This window comes from Onthophagus taurus, chromosome 6 (assembly GCF_036711975.1).
Source record: "Onthophagus taurus isolate NC chromosome 6, IU_Otau_3.0, whole genome shotgun sequence".
Lineage (NCBI taxonomy): Eukaryota > Metazoa > Arthropoda > Insecta > Coleoptera > Scarabaeidae > Onthophagus > Onthophagus taurus.
The window spans coordinates 23,689,924-23,708,635 of NC_091971.1; the positions used below are offsets into that span (position 1 = coordinate 23,689,924).

Below are 18,712 nucleotides of genomic sequence, written 5' to 3' on the forward strand. Positions count from 1 at the left end.
TATTTGTTTTATTGTACTAAGTTCCATTAACATTTTTTCTTCAAGGTTGGATGTGAGGGCTCTGTCTATTAATGCATGAAAAGCAGAAAATTTATGTGACGGTTCGTGAAAGGAGTCATACGATACAATTATATCGGTTTGCGTCTTTTTTCGATAGATATCAATTTAGGTATTAGGGTCAGAAATGTTCGCGATTGAATAGTGATTTTTTTTATTTTTATTTTTTGTCTATTAAGTTTGACACACGATTTCTAAAAAAAGAGTAGTACAGCACCTTTGGCAAGTAATTTTAAAAGTTGGCCTGTTTAGTTAAGTTTCTAAAATGGTGCAGCACTTGCCATTTTTCTTTTCATAAAAAATATTATTGCCTGTTTTTCTGCAAAAAGCAAGTTATTTAAAAAATGCATACTTTCGTATGATATTTTTATTATCTACGAATAACAAAATGTAGTTTCAACAAGATGGTTGCCATTATGTCTTGCAAAAGGACTGTTTCGAATAAGGTTTATCTAAAGACAAAATTAAACAAAAGGAATTATTAATTATTAATTTACTTATTATTAATTTATCTCATTATTTTCTTAAAACTAAAGCAAATAAATGCTCAAATGCTCTGCATCGTCGCAGAAAAGATCTTTTTACTGGTTGTGCAAATCTCTTTGCATTTATTTCTTCTGCTGCTGTATAAATATTGTGGCAAGATTTTGAATCGGTTTTTAAAACACTGTTAATTTTATGCAATCCTAATAAATAAATCCAAGGGATTTAGGCCCAGAAAATGAGGAGGCCACGTAATCGAACCAACACGCCCAATCCATCTTTCGGGATATTCTGTATTCAATCCCGTACAGGACAAGCATAATGAGGTTGGCAACCATCTTGTTGCAACCACATTTTTCTGTAGATATTGTGTGGCACATCTTCTAACAAAGTTGTTAAATTATTCTGGAGGAAATACGAGGTACAAATAATATACGAAAGTATGAATTTTTTAAATAACGCGTTTTTTGCAGAAAAACAGGCAATAATATTTGTTAAGAAAAGAAAAATGGCAAGTGTTACTATTTTGGAATTTCGACTAAACAGGCCATCTTTTAAAATAACTTGCTAAGGGTGTTGTACTACTTGTTTTTTTAGAAATCATGTGTTAAACTTAATAGACATAAATTCTGTCAACCTTAACACAATCAAACTAATATTCTTTTTTGCAAAACTAACGACTTTTATTGTTTGATTTGTGACTTCTATAGTAGCATGGTTGATAAAGAATACATTATTAAAAAAATCTAAAATACCTAAGATATGTGGTGTACGGGAACAATTTTTAACATTTTCAAAAATATGTCTGTTACCACTTAACTAAGAGACATGGACTTTTTTTCTTATTTTTACCAGAACAGGTATGGCTTTTTCCTCTTGCTTGACGTTGAGTTTCGGGACACCTATATATGTTGACGTTGACTCTCCCAGTATTTTGATCTGGTGTATGATGCGTGTTAAACCAATTCTGCATCGGCTTAACTCCAGATACCAGAAAAGTGGATTTCACAGTATGTTGTTTAAGCCTTCTACAATTCATAACTAGTCGTATTTTTCTTCTTAGTCCTTTTAAATGTCCTCCACTAATCCTCTCAATAACGCCATCGGCTAAGATTTCAAATTCACCCTTCCTCTGCAATCAAATTCATCATATTTGGATAGAGAAGTTTCGTGAAATGATCAACAATAAATATTTTATACATTTTTTTAAAGACTATTATGAATGAAATCGTAGTATTCCTCCATTCTAATATTGAAACGATATTTAATGAATTCAGAAACTCCTTAATCCGGCACTGTACCTTCCCAGATGTTACATTCAGTCATCTCCCACTCCATTTCCTTTAAAAAAAAATCCACGCTTACGTAGATAGCAGCAGCCTGTACACACACCGCAGTTGCTGTTCTCCTAATAACTGGATGACTGCTACTATTCTTGTTCGATCCACAAACACATTGCTGCTAACTAAAAAAATTCCTTCGCATCTTGCCAATTTTCCAATCAAATAATTACAATTTTTTTCAAATTCTTTTTTTTTCATGTTATTTTTGTTTTTTTAATAAAAATTCTTGAATAATTTGAAGAAGAAAAACGTTCTTGGAATTTTCCGAATTATAAAATTTTCTAGGGTATATTTATTTTGAAAGCAACGTTGCCGATTCTTCTTCGGGAAAACCAAATCGTCGTAGTCGTCGACTCCGTTAAGATCCAGGAGCTCATCCGCGAATTCAGAATTGGGTCAGCTCGAATTTCGAACGCAGAGCGACCTTCGACTTTGGCATTTATGGCGTCGTTACGTAAGCACTTCACCAACAACTTCGTGCTAGTTTTCTTGGTCCCCCCCGAGAAGATGAAGAGTTACTCTTCTTCCATGACCATACAAGGATATACAAAATAATCAGTTTAATCTTTTTTTTTAAATTTTAATAAGCTAAGACTTTTTTTATTGTATGTAAGAGAAAGAGAGAGATTTAAAGATAAAACCCAGCAGATTTGTTGGGTGCCAGCCGATAACGAAAATAAGAAATCGTAAATCGCTCTCGGGAACTTATCGGTTTTATTAGGCTCACGTACGGCTTTGACTTGTTCTACACACAATAACTCGTAAATATCCAGGCAATGTTCGTTCTTCACACCTCCTCAATATTTTTTTTCTTTTCTTATTGCGTAATCAATTTTATAACTCTACTTATTGTTATCACCCAAAAAAAGGGTTAATACTAAACAGTTATTTATATTAAAATAGTTGTTATTATCGCGAAATTGTTACTTTTGTATACCTTAAATTGATAATAATAATTCATCAAGAAACGTCACGATGAAGAAATTGTATAAATAAATGTGAATCATTTATTTAAACGACTTATCCGATAATATATCGTTTTCTGTTTCAATCAAACGTGTAGGGTAACACTATTAACTATAAGTTGTTTTACCTACATATTGTTTAAAAGGTAACAATACTTCTTGGAGATGTACGAATGAGATCAGAGATAATTAGACTGGCAATGAGGATGAGTCACAATTAGTTCTTGTTAACTGACTCAAATTCCTACGTAAATAGAAACAACGCAAAAAAAATGAAAACATTATGCAATATTTATTAAAAGGAGAATTGAATTAATTAGCACTGTTTTGTATCCAACCTTTCTTCTCAAGGTTTAAACTGCTTTAAGTTTTGACACAATAATTAAGTACAAGTACAAGATGTAAAACCACGATTTCATCTAATTTTTACCATTTCGTATTTTTCGATATTTATGCATCTGAGAGCAAAAATAAAGCTCAAAAACGTCTCCTGGAACGCAACATACTGGAATAATAAAGGATAAGGAGATCATTATGGAGATAAATAAATATAGAATCGACTTTCGGAAGTGAAAAAGAAGGGCAAGAGTAATACCAAGTACCGGAACCACATATTGTTTTACAGCGGAAAATAAAAGAATGAGAAATTTGAGGGTTACATCGAAGAGATACAATATGTAAACGGTGATATCATACACATCACCTTGAAGATCGAGGGGGGAGAACAAATTACATGTGAGAGTACGCCCCAGACATAACAAAGCCTGAAGAGCAGAAGAGAAAACTATATTCTTCAAGGAACTATAACATGTTCTAGATTCTAGATGGACTCCCGAGAAAATCACAACTTTCCTTATGGGTTATTTTAATTGTAGGATTGAAAATATCCCTATCCCAGGTGTAATGCAAGACTTTAATTAACTTCACTTGCGCCCAAAATGAGCTACGGATCAATAATACGTTTTTTGATCATAAACTGCAGCACAAAGTTACCTTTGGTACTACACGCAACTTCAACTCGATTATATTATAATCAGTTTGGAAGTTCATCGAAGCCAGATTCTGAACACTAACGCCTGCAAACGCTGCAACAGAGCACGAGACAAATACTAATTTAAGCCCAACCTCTGAAAGAAAAAAAAATCAATCCAATACTTCTGAACCCAATTACAGACAACGATAATCCAAACGCTGTATGGAATAAGATTAGGCCAAGCATAACCGATAGTGCAAAAGAAGCACTCTGAACCAGAAAGGTAACATAAATGGGGAAAAGAACAATAAACCTTGGTTCTCAGAATAGGTAAAGACATTGGCTAAACAAGCGAGGGAGCAGGATGACAGGAGCAGGAGCGACGGACAAATACGAAAAGTCCAAAAGAAATCTGTACGGAGCAGCGCACAAGAGGATTTGGAATGTGCTAAGTAATAGGAAGAAAATAGTCAATGGCAATAACAGGAATGGTTACGAACCCTACATAGTAACCAACGGGAAAACGGCGAGGACAAGATCAGATGTCGATTGATGAAGTTGGAGAAGACATAACCCAGGAGGATGGACATGAAATGGTGAGCAAGCTGAAACCCAGAAAACACCAGGACCTGATGACAATGCCAACGATATGTTAGAGTGTAAAGGATCGGATCGGAAATGGCCTTGACCCCTTAATCGACAGAATGTTGTCAATCACAGAGGATCTGACAACAAAAATTATCACGTCAAAGGTATCCAAGAGGGTAAAGGTACAATTCCGTGACAGGCGGCAGACTGCAAACTACAATAGCAAACCGCAAACGACACTTTGGTACATAAAGTGTGTCCGTAAAGTAACGGATATAGGCGATCAAATCATTATAAACGGTTTATGGAAAAGTCCCTGAAACGGGTCTAAAGATTTAAATTTTTTATAATTGTTTGGTGGAGATTTTAAATTTCTTCCGCCATTGTGTCAAAAACTGATTTAGTAAATAGTTGACCTCTTTAATGCAACATATCCTGTACGCCAACTCATTAGCCAAACTATAGTGAGCCTAGCTGTGACTATATTTAAAAAGCATGGCCATCTCTCGAAACATTTCTCGAAGCCTGGCCTACTAAATCTTTTAGGGGAAGTTCAATAAATCATGGTTTTGGCTGGGCAAGAAAACTCTCATGTTACTGTAAGGAGTATTGGGTCTAATTTGGACCCATAGTAAATCAACGGTTCACAAAATTTTAAAACCCGCAAAATATCATTCCCATAACAATGAATTGTAGTTTTTGCAACAATAATTTTGCAACGATGACGAAGACTTTGTCAAAAACATAATTTTTTCGACGCAGGGACATTTACATTGAGTGGACAAGTAAATAGACAAAGTTGTCGGGTTTGAGCTACCCAATATCTAAATTAGCCAAGAAAGTCGCACACCCAATGTCCGCAAAAGATTTGAGGAAACCTTAACTGGAAAGAGATGTTTAAATTTTTTTTAAACGATGTCATTCCTTCCATCCCGATAATGTTGACACAACTCAATTCCAATGACAGTTATTCCAACAAGATGGGGCGCCACCACACTTCAAGAAGCTTTACCAAATCAGTTTTTGACACTCAGGCAATTGTTTATAATAATTGATTACCATAGTTACTCATGGCTACTACTATTTTTATCATTTATACAAATTTGAAGTAATTAAAATTTAAAGTAATTTTTCTAGAAAATTTTCTTATCTAACCAATATCACTGTTGACTGTACCATATTCAGAAAAGAATTCTCTTTCATATTCCCTAATAAAAATGGGGGATTGCCATTTGAAAAAAATATCAATGGCGTCATAACTCGTTTAAAAATGGCGGACAAATTTGAAATCTACACCAAAAAATTGCAAAAAATTAAAATTTGTAAACCCGTTTCAGGGATTTTTCCATAAACCATTTATTATAATTTTATCGCCTATATCCGTTACTTTATGGACATACTGTATATAATTTGCATGTGAAGTACCGCCGCGCGTGAAATTAATGTCCTGGAGATACATGTACCCGATGATATACAGGCTGTTCCGAAATTCAACATCAAGCAGATACCGGGCGAGAGGCCAACCCATCTATTCTGGTAAAAATAAGCAAAAAATTCTATCTCTCTTAGTTCAGTGGCAATAGACATATTATTGAAAATGATAAAAATTGTTCCCGTACATCATATCTTTAGCTACTAGGGTCAGAAATGTTCGCGATTGAAAAGTGATTTTTTTTAATAATGGAATCCTACATGGAATCAAACAACAAAAGTTATTAGTTTTCCGAAAAAAAAAATTAGTTTGATCGAGTTAAGGTTAAAAGAATTTATGTCTATTAAGTTTGACACACGATTTCTAAAAAAAGGAGTAGTACAACACCCTTGGCAAGTAATTTTAAAAGATGGCCTGTTTAGTCAAGTTTCTAAAATGGTACAACACTTTCTTCAAAAAATTCAAAAAATAGTAATGCTTGTTTTTCTGTAAAAAACATGTTATTTAAACAATTCATACTTTCGTATGCTATTTGTATTTACTCTTTATTTGCTCTTAACTTTGTTAGAAGATGTGCCACTCAATATCTACGATAAAATAAAACAAAATTAAACAAAACGAATTATTAATTGATTTGTTGCATTAATTTTATTGCATTATTTTCGTAAAACTAAAGCAAATGCTCAAATTGTTTGCCGTCGGCACTAATACAAGCTCTGCATCGTCGCAGAAAAGATCTTTTTACAGTTGTGCAAATCTCTATATAATACATACAAATAAATACGTATAAATATCGTGGCGCAGTTCGGCAAGATTTTCAATCGGTTTTTAATACACTGTTTCTTTTATGGAATCCTAACAAAAAAATCAAGGGGATTTAGGCCCAGAGAATGAGAAGGCCACACAATCGAACCAAGACGCTCAATCTATATCAATTGTGTATATACGCACAATCAAGGTGTTGTACTACTCCTTTTTTTAAAAATCGTGTGTTAAACTTAATAGACATAAATTCTTTCAACGTTAACTCAATCAAACTAATATTTTTTTTGCAAAACTAACGACTTTTGTTGATTGATTTGTGACTTCTATAGTAGCATGGTTCATAAGGAATACATTATTAAAAAATCACTATTAAATTGCGAAGATTTCTGACCGTATTACCTAAAGATATGATGTACGGCAACGATTATAATATTTTCAAAAATATGTCTATTACCACTTAACTTAACTAATAGACATGGAATTTTTTTCTTATTTTTACCAGAACAGGTATGAGTTGGCCTCTCACCCGGTGTCCGCTTGACGTTGAGTTTCGGGACAGCCTGTATATGTGGCCGATGGAAACATATCTATAACAGCCTATGATTCACCTGAATCGCCATCATAACATTGATGACAAGACAATAGTAGTAGTAGTCAACAAAGTCAAGGGCGGATACATCATGGGACAAATCCTTGAAAATGTCATGCTATACTGGTTCGAAACTACAGCGAAAGGACTGCGCATGGAGATATCCGAATACTGAGAGGCAATAATGATATCGAAAGAGCCTGTCAGGAGCAAATTGGCTGTGAATGGTCGCTCCATTAGGCAGAACCTGCACTGTAGGTACCTTTGCGTTGATCTGTTGCTGAAGAAATTTGCATCAAGTTAGGGCGCAAGTCAACAAAGATTTCAGAACATTTGGATATCTCAGAAACATCGTGTAGAGGTTATCATGTAGCAATAACAAAAACGGCAGTGAGACCATGAGAAATGAGAACGCGAAAGATGATTAAACGAGTAACCCTTAGAGATCAAATAAGAAGCTCAGCAATGCGGGATGAACTTAGGCTGGCTGATGTGGTACGATTGTGCGTGCGAGGCGCAGATGGTGGAGAGACCACATGGACAGGATGGACGATGAATGTTAGGCGAAATGGGCCAAGAGTGAGAGACCGAGTTAGAGGAGATCTGTCGGACGAGCGTCGAAAACATGGTATTAATACTAAACTTCAGGATCCTAACAAGCCTGATGAAGTAGAAAAAACAAGACAGTTTTAATGGGGTATGCCATCTCGGAGACAAGAAAATAATTACTGTTACTTTTTATGCATTTTAACTTTTTTTAACAGTAAGGTCAAAATACATAGATATGTATCGAGTATAAAGGGAACACAAAGAGGTTACAGGTCGCTTGAAATTCTCGACCAGTGGGTGTGTTATAAAAATAAAGTTATCAGACAGAAAAACACTCTCAAATTTTTTCTGTTCAATGAATTCTTATTGTAGACAGTCTAAAATACACTTTCCACGAAAAAAAAATCTATTTCATTTCAAAGAAGAAGAAGAAAGCAAAAGTGTAGAAGTGCAATATTGTTAAAAATTAAGATGCTACAGAAGATGCTACAACTTTTATACAACTAAAACTTTGTTTTTAAAACGTTTCGAATCCCATGCTCTACTACAAGATATAAATCCACAATTTCATCTAATTTTCACCAATTCGATTTTTTCTCGATATTTATGCATCTGAGAGCAAAAGAGTAAAAGCACAATAACTTCTCTTTGTAAAATGTTCCGAATTCCGTGCTTAATTTAGATTAACTAAATCAATTTTTTCTTATTGTGGTTAGATTTTCGGAAAACCGAACTTGGTGTTATTCTGAGGGCTGTACAAGGTTAACGGGATAGAATTGATATCGCGCATTTTGTGATTCCGATAGAAGAAACTATGTTAAACTTGCTGATCGACTACATAGATTACAAATTATACCACCTAAAAAGGGCATTTTTGTATTATATTTGTATACTTTCCAATCGGGAATTTCCACTTTCACATTGACCAAGGATTTTTAATCATTTCATATATCATTTTTGAATGATATATTGTTCGTCAAAATCGATGCTGAGGTTTTCTTGTTATAATTAATATACTATACATGCTAGTTTATCATGATATTTCGTCCTGCAAAATACAAAATCATTGAAACTTGATTTTAATTCTTTCAATTTTAATATTGAAATATGATTAATTTTAAATGGCATTGAACAAGTAAAAAAAAATCATAAAATACAAAGAAATATTAAAAGTTAACATCCTGTAAAATTGTTTTTTTAAGTCTAGTATTTGTTAATCCCACCTAGGTACTAAACACATTTTAATTCAATAAATACTCACCAAACACCAACGCGCAGATCTTCTTCGACTCACCTCGATGACTCCGCATTGTAGTAGCAGCAAAAACAAACTGCAAGAACACCTTAGAGGTCGTCTTTCATTCGTCCTCCGGCACCCGTCAATTACATAAACAAGACGCTTCGCGGTCATCAGACGTCGACTCCCAAAAAGACACCATTAGATTCAATTATCACTTTTTGTCTCATTCCTTTTTTTTCCCTAAAAATAAATAAAAAAAAACTTTATATCATTAATTTTTAAATCAACTACATTTTTAAATTTACAAAGAACCATAATTTTGCCATCAAGAAAACTCCTGTACATCCGAGTTGCCATGCCATCATATGACCTTCATTTATCGGTAGCTGTCAAGAAGAAGTGTTAAATAATTTATTATAATCATTTTTTTTTGCTTATAGAGCATCCGATTCGAAGATGTCAGTGCCATCGATGGTCCACCGATCGGGTGACTCTTTGGTGGTACGCAGCGTCGTTAGCGGAGATGCACTCTTCGGAACGGCGGTTGCTGAAGATGCGGATGACGGTGAAGAACTCGCGGAAATTGTCGCCGCTGAGGATTTACCCGAGTGTAAAATTAAAAGAAACTACAGTTGTCCGAACTGCGATTATTTCACGCAGAACCCCAGAAACTTTTTATATCACCTCAGGGACGTGCACAAAGAGAAGGTGAAGATTTATGAATGCCCGAATTGTTTATACGCCTCGAAACATTATCAAAAGTTATTGAGGCACGCTAAAATGGTGCACGGAAGCGCCGATGGTATTGAATTACCAAGAGGTAAGTAAAATATTGATTGATTTAAATTAAATTCTAACCTAAAAATATTTAAAAAAAAACTTACAAAGTTGGGTTATCTTCAAAAAACTGTTTTAATTTAGAGTTAGTTTTATGCTGAGTTGAAATATAATGGGCGGTTATTGAAGTATGAGCTTTTAAATGAGAATCACTAAAAAATCAACAAATTTGTATCACGCTATAACATGTTTACATTAGAAATAACAACGTAAACATAACCTTATTTTAAAAATATTTTTATGTTTCTAATAAAAAAACATGTCAATTTAATAATCATTTTATATTTAAAATTTTAAACGAGTTAATAACTCGTCAAGTAATAAATTTAAAAATATAATGTAATTAAATGGATTAAATAATAACGGTTTTAAATTTTTTTTTATGAAATTAGCAACTTTTATTTTTTTTAGGTTGGCAAAAAATTTAAATAATTGTCAATTCAGATTAACCATAACAGTTTATAAAAATTTTTAAATTTACTTTCTCGTGAATACGACATTGATTTATTTCGACTATTTATATCATTATGTCTAATTGTAAGTGTAATGTATGTATAGTTAAGTATGTATATATATACGATAAATCAAAAACGGAATGAGATGATGAAATTTGAATAAGTCAACCGGAAGTGGTACTTTATCTGATCATAGTGATCATATACACAGTTTTTTCATACAAAGTTTAAATTAAGATAAATTGGCACTTTAAATTGAGATCAATAAATGCCACGTGTTGTATTACAATTTTGTGTAAACTTTGTTTTTGTATTAATAGCCTAAAGGGTGGCAGAAATTGTTAGGTTGGATATTTTATATTCAGCACTTTATATTTGATGAAAGATAATGCAATGAACACGACTTGTGGTTCCTGCAAGATTTTAACTTGCCTTGACTGAGTCAATGGTTCTCGTGGCTTTCTCTTCCATGATAAATGTCTTGTTGTCTAGTGTTTTTCAAGTATAACCTGGAGGAGAAACATCTTCACAGACTCTTTTTCAGTTAAATCATAAACGCTCATCCGGAAATGCTTTTTTGCCACTATTGCGTCCAGTTCCCTTAGAAATTAAGATTTAAATTGTTTGCCCTGGCATGGAAAGTTACGTGTTACACGTCATAACGACTTTTCATACAGCGAAATGTTAAGGAGTAATCGGTGTTACAGGTTTGAAAGAGTACAACAATAGTTCTCCTATCTAGGTTTACAGATTACACAGAAGGGCTAATGCAGTAATTAATTAAGATCCCGTGTGGGATATGCTTACGAGAAACTGCAAACCTATAAAATTAACTATATACAAGTATAAAACCTGATTAGACCAGTGGGAACATATGGATGTGATTCCTGGGCTCTAACAGCCACAGATGGGCAACTTCTTAGGGCATTTGAACGAAAAGTCGAAAATATTTAGAACTTTCCAAAATGAGGATGGCTTCTGGAAGTTACGAATGAATGAGAAATTAGAAACCAATCTATAGATGGTGACGATATTGTCAGGTTCATTGAAAGGAGGAGACTCAGATGGATGAGAATGAGAGGGCGACAAGGAAAGCGCAGATTGAACACTTGAGAAGAATGGGAATTACGCGATGGAGATGATTGACTGGCGAGAGGACAAATTGGAAGGAGATCATTGAGCAGGCTAAAACCCATCAGAAGTTGTAACGTGAAAAGAAGAAGGATTCAACTGACAAAAATATTATTGATCTTACAGTAGAATAGCAATGCATTATGTTCACTACTAATTATGAGAACTTATTGTATTTTTTGGAAATATCGTCTTAGTTCTTCTATGAAATCCGCCGAAGGCCGTTTGTTTCTAAACCCCGTTGCTGGTTGAAATTGCTTTCCTTGTCCGATGTAACTCTTAAACGCGTTTAGATTTGGAAAATCGATCCAAAGGTGAGGACTTTAGGAATTATAAAATCTATTCGAGTATTTTAGTTAGTGCTTACCCTATTACTATGGGTCCAACCAGACCAATATTGCTCATCTGCGAGAGATATCTGTCTGAAACATCTACCGAAGAATATTTGATTCTCTGTTTTCCTTCTAGACCAATATAACTGGCGAAGAAGTTTTTAAAGTCTTGGATTATTCACTACCTCACCACACACTTCGTTGAATTTATTGTCTACTCCTAATATGTATTCCCGGTTCACAACCGACGGACGTCTAATAACCCTAATTAATTATTCAAACTATTTCATTCGATCTACGTTGGCAATCCTCCAGTATATTTTTAATACAATTATCTACCGTTTAAACAGCATCTTGCATAATTTGTATGTAAATGTACGGATCTTAAAGTTTATTTCATATTTACTTATAGTTTTTAATTTTTGAGCCGCATTGTTCACAAATTCTAGTTCTAGATCTAGCGTTAGTGCTAGTTTTAGTTCAATTTGTTTCATATGTGATAAGACTGTTGTAATGAAAATACAGCTCGCCAATGATGAGAATATTAAAGCTGACTTAGTTGCCCCGTATGACCAGCATAAGATAGTTGCTGATGAAGCCTATGAGGAAAAACGATTAGATCCGCATTCATACCTGGAATCTTTACCTTCAACAGCTTTAAGTTTCTCAGATGAGTTTTATAAACGTCAGCTCTGGACATTTAAATTAACGGATCGTAGCAATAAAACTTGAGGTGCTGTATCTGTATAGGATGACACAGTTGTTGGACGATGAGCAAACCGGAATGCATCTTGTCTTTACAAGTAAGCTAAAATACCTTCCTGCCAACACGAAACATATTGTACTATATTCTAATACATGTGGAGGTCAAAATATAAATTCCCATATGAGTTCAATATTTACACTAAAATAAATGACTGGCATCTATAGAGTTAATAATTAGTTTCATAAGTTCATACTTCCCGGATATAGTTACCTGGAAGCACACACCGATCACAGGATAATAGATGAGAAAAAAGAAAACAAGTTAGAGATCTATCATCCACATGATTGGATACAATTAATAAAATCTAGCAGCAAAAAATTTGTAGTTGATGAAATGAAATGCTCTGAATTTATTTTCAACATGAACAGAAAATGAACAACATTGGCTGCTTCAAAACAAAAAAAAAGATGATTTAACCTCTGACACCAGATATATTTCATGCCTTTTATTTAAATTTGTGAACAAATAAAAAGTGTGTAACACTGATCTTGATATAATAGAAGAGACACCAGAAATTTCTACAGCCTCTGCTGCATCCCACATTTCGATGTCTATTCCTCTTTCGGAAAGACTCGATCAGTCATAGCCTCTCTAATCTCTCGAATACAAGATGTATTTGGTCTACTTCTCTTTCTTCTATATTGAGATACAACTGTTTGGTTTCCACCCCATCAATTGTCATATATATCCTATTCGTTCGTCGCCTATTTTCCTCATTTCGGACATATGCCAGTGTTAATGCAATGTGTTAATTTCAAGTTGTTTTCTGCTTTTCGTAGTAAGTTCTCCGATGACTGCAAAAGCTGCATTCCGACCTGTATATTAATATTGGCTCTACTTGACTATAATAAATTGTCGACTTGACCATAACAAAATGTTTAGCATACAAACACTTTTTCGACCTTATTGTATCCTGTTCTGGATATCTCTAATAGATGTTCCTTTTTCCGAAATTATGTTACCCAAATATCTGTATTCCTTACACGTCCTTCCTATTTTGTTGTTTATCTGTAACTCAGGATCACTTATGTCATTTCGTATTACCATATATTCTGCCTTATCTATAATAACACTTATTCCTCACTTTCGATTTTTTCCTAAGTTTTGTGAACATAAAGTCAATATTCTTAACTTGCTACAACTTGGTCATCAGTAAAGAAAAGGGTTGGTAGACTGGTTTGGATGGATCCAAAAAAATATTATCAGTGTAAGACCTTCCTCCACGAAAACTACTGTGTTCTTTCACGTTGTCCCATTGCATTTCATCCTATTCTTTAAGACTTTGCCATACAACTCCACTGCACTATTAAAACTTGTACCTCGCTAATTTTGTCACAACCTCTTATTTTCTTTTTTTGAAAATTGATGTGACATAGGCTAAGTTCCAATCTTCTGGAATATTATCAGTTCAATGGGGATGTTTCTAGGCCTGACATCTTTTCCATTTTCTGATTCTCTTAGAGCAGCCCTTATTTCTTCTACGTTAATTTAATAATTTTCTGGTATTTTTGTTCTTCTGGAAAAGTTCCCTCTTTGATACATTTATTGAAAATGTCTGTTAATTGTTTAGAAACACAAGTTATTACTTTTTTTAAGACTTTTGTTGATAATCCATATACAGGCTGTCCCGAAAGTCAACGTCAAGCGGGTACCGCCTGAGAGGCCAACCCAACCTATCACTAGAACTCACTAGAACTAACACTAGACCTGGAACTAGAAACTTTCGGTTTTAACCTTTCACTTCGAACTTGTGTCTGAAGAAGGTTGCAACTTGGCATCCGAAACGTGAAATATTTTTTCAAGAAACGCATGGTTTAACCCGAAAGTTTCTAGTTCTAGGTCTAGTGTTAGTTCTGGTTTTAGTTTAATGGTAATAGACATTACCTATTTTTGAAAATGTTAAAAATCGTTCCCGTACAGCATATCTTTATGTACTACGGTCAGAAATGTTCTCAATTTAATAGTGATTCTTTTTATAATGTAAGGACTACATTATAAATAACTACTTATATTAACTATGCTGCTATAGACGTCGCAAATCGGTCGTTAGTTTTACGAAAAAGGTATTAGTTTGATTGAGTTAAGGTTGAAAAAATTTGTTTATTAAGTTTGACACACGATTTTTATAAAAAAGAGCAGTGCAGCCTTGGCAAGTAACGTTAAAAGAAGTTTAGTGAAGATTCCAAAATGGTATAACACATTTTTTCTTTCTTGTTGAAACTACATTTCTCCGTAGATATTGAGTGGCACATCTTCCAAAGTTGGTATATTAATTTGGAGTAAATACAAATAGCATAAGAAAATATAATTTTTTTAAACAACGTGTGTTTTGACGAAAAACAGGCAATAATATTTTTTATAAAAAGTAAAATGGCAAGTGTTGCACTATTTTGGAATCTTGACTAAACAGGCCATCTTTTAAGATTACTTGCCAAGGGTGCTGTACTACTCCTTTTTTTAGAAAAGGTGTGTCAAGTTTAATAGTCATCAATTTATTCAACCTTAACATAATATTTTTTTCGCAAAACTAACGACTTTTATTGTTTCATTGGTGACTTCTATAATAGCAGGGTTAATAAAGATTACATTATTAAAAAAAAATTATTATTAAATTGTGAAAATTTTTGACCGTAGTACCTAAAGATATGATCTACGTGAACGATTGTTTATATTTTTAAAAATATGTCTATTACCACTTAATTAATAGACAAGGAATTTTTTTCTTTATTTTTACCAGAGCAGGTATGGGTTGGCGTTGAGTTTCGGGACACCTGTATATGTCACGCACGTCGAATTCTGTACGATCCTCGGTTTACAATGTTTCGTAATAATGTATCCATTGATTCATGCTGATCAGTTGCATATTGCTTTGCTTCTCAGTTTTCCTGATAGTCCCAATCTTCTTTCGCGTTATAGCCCTGTAGTTGTCAGGGCTTGCAAATTAAATTTCGCGGACTTTAGTATATAAATTACTATTACTACAATGTTCACTCATAAAAGCACAGTTTATACTTTTTACTTGAACGCATGTCTAACCTTGTCTACTGTAATTAGATAAATGAATCAAATTTTGCATAAACAATTATAATCATGAAAACCATATAGATATAAGATTTCAATTAAATAAAGGTTGTATTACTTGACCGAAGCAATCGCAAGAAAATTGTCAAATGATACAGGATTTAATATGGAAAATTTATCGTTATCTAAAAATATGAGAAAGTTGAGCGTAGCCACTTATTATTCAATTAATTAATTATGTATGCTAAACAAGAATAAATTTATTAACATTTTTATTTTGTACTGACAATTAAAATTAGATAACTTTTAAACCAGGTAAGAAGAGGAATATAGAAGATTCAGAACAAGAATTAGACGACTCAGAAAATGACGATGAAGAGACAAAATTTAAATGTTCCCATTGTACATTTACATCAAAGAGTCAAAATGCGGTCAATAAGCATGAAAAGGATGAACACCTGACGAAAATTAAATCGAAATTTTTCAAGTGTTCAAAATGTTCGTATACAACACCGATAAAGGCCCGATTTACGAAACATACCAAGTACCATTCGATGCCGATGATCAAGTGCGATTTATGCGACTTCAAAACGCCTTACAAATGGAACCTGGATCGTCATTGCAAAAATCACAACGGTACGGGCATTTATCGTTGTTCCGCGTGTAACTTTACGGCGGATATTAAGCAGAGTCTGACGGTTCACGAAATGAATCATCACGTGCCTCCTGTAGGCCAAGCAGCCGCAGGAATCGGCGTGGGGAAACGTAGAAATAAGGTGGGGGCCAGCGATACTATGGCCAACGAGGAGGGATCACCACAGGTAAGTTTTCCCAAATGCATACAACGTTCCCATAATACTACTTACCTACTACCTTATCTATATATATTTTTTTGATGATAAACGCGCGCTTCGACAATATTCTCTCCTCCTTTTTTTTGAGAGAATCTGGTTGATGTGTGCGTAGTGTTGAAGTCGGTTCCGTCGCGGTCGGTACGAATTTAACTTTTTCGTTTTGGCAAGTACGCGAAACGATTACCTCAGAGAGACGTCATGTGTTTATCGAGGTGTTAAAACAAAACGAATTTCTTCAGCAGGTCGAGTCAACAACGACAACAACGTCTACCAGTAACATTACGGTGGAGACTTCGAAGAAATCCTCGAAAAAATCAAAGCCAGCCACCGACCATCACCAGTCGAGGCAGGCAAACGCTTACGGTTCCGATTTTATCAACCCGGAGGATATTATCCATCACGCCAATGGGCAGATTTATATCAAGAACAAGTGCAAATTGTGCAATTACAAGTCTGCGTGGGACGGTGAAATGGCTAAACACGAAGAAAAAGTCCATAATATAGTGAGAAATAATAATAACAATAACATTTTTCGTTCCGAAAAGAAAAAAACTTCAAAACCCTTACCGAACTTAATACCTCTACATCAACCATCGAAAGTTCCCCAACAATTTTGTCAACCAACCAACATGAGTACGTTACCAATTCCACCGGAACCGATTTACTCACAAAAAGACATCAACGATATCTGTGCTAAATCAATTAACAGTGATTTAAAAGATTTCGCTTCATTGATCGATAGTGATGTATTTAAAAATGTACACTTAGAGTTATCAACACCGCCAAAAATTCCTGATTTAATTCCAACATCATCGTTTTCCAAGAAAAAATCGAAAAACTCTTCGTTTTTTGATAAATTCAAGGCGAATTTGACCGCTGAGAATCTTCGTTGCAATCATTGTGGCCACGAAAGTAAGTGCCTAACCGAATTAGATGCCCATAAAAAAATTTGCGGCAATAAAGCTCGCCCTTATAATACATCGTCACCAATTCCAAGACACAATTTAAGTTCAACCCGTTGTCAATTTTGTCGGCAGCGATGCAAATCGTCAACAGATCTCATTAATCATTTAAAAACGTGTGGGGAAGCGGCGAAATCTTTGCGAGAATCTGAAGATTTAAAAGATGAAGATGAGAATAATCCTATGGAAAATCGAATTTTCGTTTGGAATAATATTCAAGTTCCCATGGATATTGATATACAAGGTGAAGATGTTAATGAAGATATTCAATATGAATACATAGAAGAAAAACAAGATGATAATATCTCCCTAGATTTATCGATTAGAACTCAATCGCCGAATAGTGAAAATAGTTTTTTGAGCATTGAACCTAGTAATCCTACTCCAACACCATCAACAACCCCAACAACAAACGTAGCAACACCAAGCAGTACAACAACTGAAAAAATTCCAACTCACGGTAATGATATTAGTATCGCCCAACATAAAAGAGTTTTTAAATGTCCGCATTGCACATTTTGGGCGTCGACCGCTTCAAGATTTCACGTTCATATAGTTGGTCATTTAAATAAAAAACCATTCGAGTGTTCCTTGTGTTCGTATCGTTCAAATTGGCGATGGGATATTACAAAACATATTAAATTAAAATCTGTTCGTGATCCGGCCCATGAATCAGCAAAAGTTTTAATGACCGACGAAACCGGAAGGAGAAATTACACCAAATATAATAAGTATTTGACAGAGATCAATGTCGGAGGTGATAACGAAACCAGTGGTGGATCAGGTACAAGACCAAAATCCTCGTCGAATCACCACCATGACCAATCAAGTCCTAGTCAAGTGTTACCAAACAACAATCAAAAGGATGTATCGAGATTGAACCATCATCATCGAACATCATCGAACAATAGTAGTTTTTTTAATAATAATGATTTTAATAACGTTGCTCAACAGCAACAAAAAACTACCAGGCCAGTACCTAGTCTTAAGGTTAGATCGGCAGCTGATCTCTATAAATATGGTAATGATAAGAAGAAGAATGGATCGGAAAATAAAAAGACGCTGTGGCAATGCAAAAAATGTAATTTCAGGTAAGCTTTAATCATCCAATTTTTTATTTTAACCCTTAAGGTAGAGTTATGTTGAATTAGTTATCAATATTATTTTGTGTGTTTTTCGTTAATTTTGCGATTGAAGTGGTAGTCAAGAAAATTAAATTTGCTACTTGAAAGATAATTATTTTGAAATTGAAAAAATGGCAAAGAATACTGTTACTACACTGATTGTGTATAATTTTTATGTTTAATTGAATTTCATATATCTTAAGTAGGTTATTATCTTTTTATCAGGGCAACAAAAGTTTAAAAGAA

At 34.1% G+C, this 18,712-nt stretch overlaps 1 protein-coding gene and 1 long non-coding RNA gene across 7 annotated transcripts in view; one reads left to right on the forward strand and one right to left on the reverse strand.

Annotated features, from left to right (window-relative positions):
- LOC139430320 (uncharacterized) overlaps nucleotides 1–10,003 on the reverse strand; it is a 46,365-nt gene extending 36,362 nt beyond the window's left edge. The window contains exons 1-2 of the long non-coding RNA XR_011640815.1: nucleotides 9,869–10,003; nucleotides 9,006–9,224 (exon numbers count right to left, since the gene is read on the reverse strand). This is a non-coding gene — a long non-coding RNA (uncharacterized lncRNA). The remainder of the gene's footprint in view (nucleotides 1–9,005; nucleotides 9,225–9,868) is intronic.
- The window catches only part of LOC111415643 (uncharacterized), a 77,362-nt gene that overhangs the window by 36,447 nt on the left and 22,203 nt on the right, over nucleotides 1–18,712 (forward strand). For 3 of the 6 annotated variants that reach the window (XM_023047395.2, XM_023047398.2, XM_023047400.2), the window contains exons 1-4: nucleotides 9,174–9,366; nucleotides 9,425–9,804; nucleotides 15,842–16,347; nucleotides 16,620–18,433. In XM_023047395.2, the coding sequence (XP_022903163.2) occupies nucleotides 9,350–9,366; nucleotides 9,425–9,804; nucleotides 15,842–16,347; nucleotides 16,620–18,433 (2,717 nt within the window). In that variant the 5' untranslated portion in view covers nucleotides 9,174–9,349. Of the gene's footprint in view, nucleotides 1–9,173; nucleotides 9,367–9,424; nucleotides 9,805–15,841; nucleotides 16,348–16,619; nucleotides 18,434–18,712 lie in introns of those variants that run through there. The other 3 variants (XM_071197138.1, XM_023047399.2, XM_023047397.2) reach the window with 2 other exon arrangements.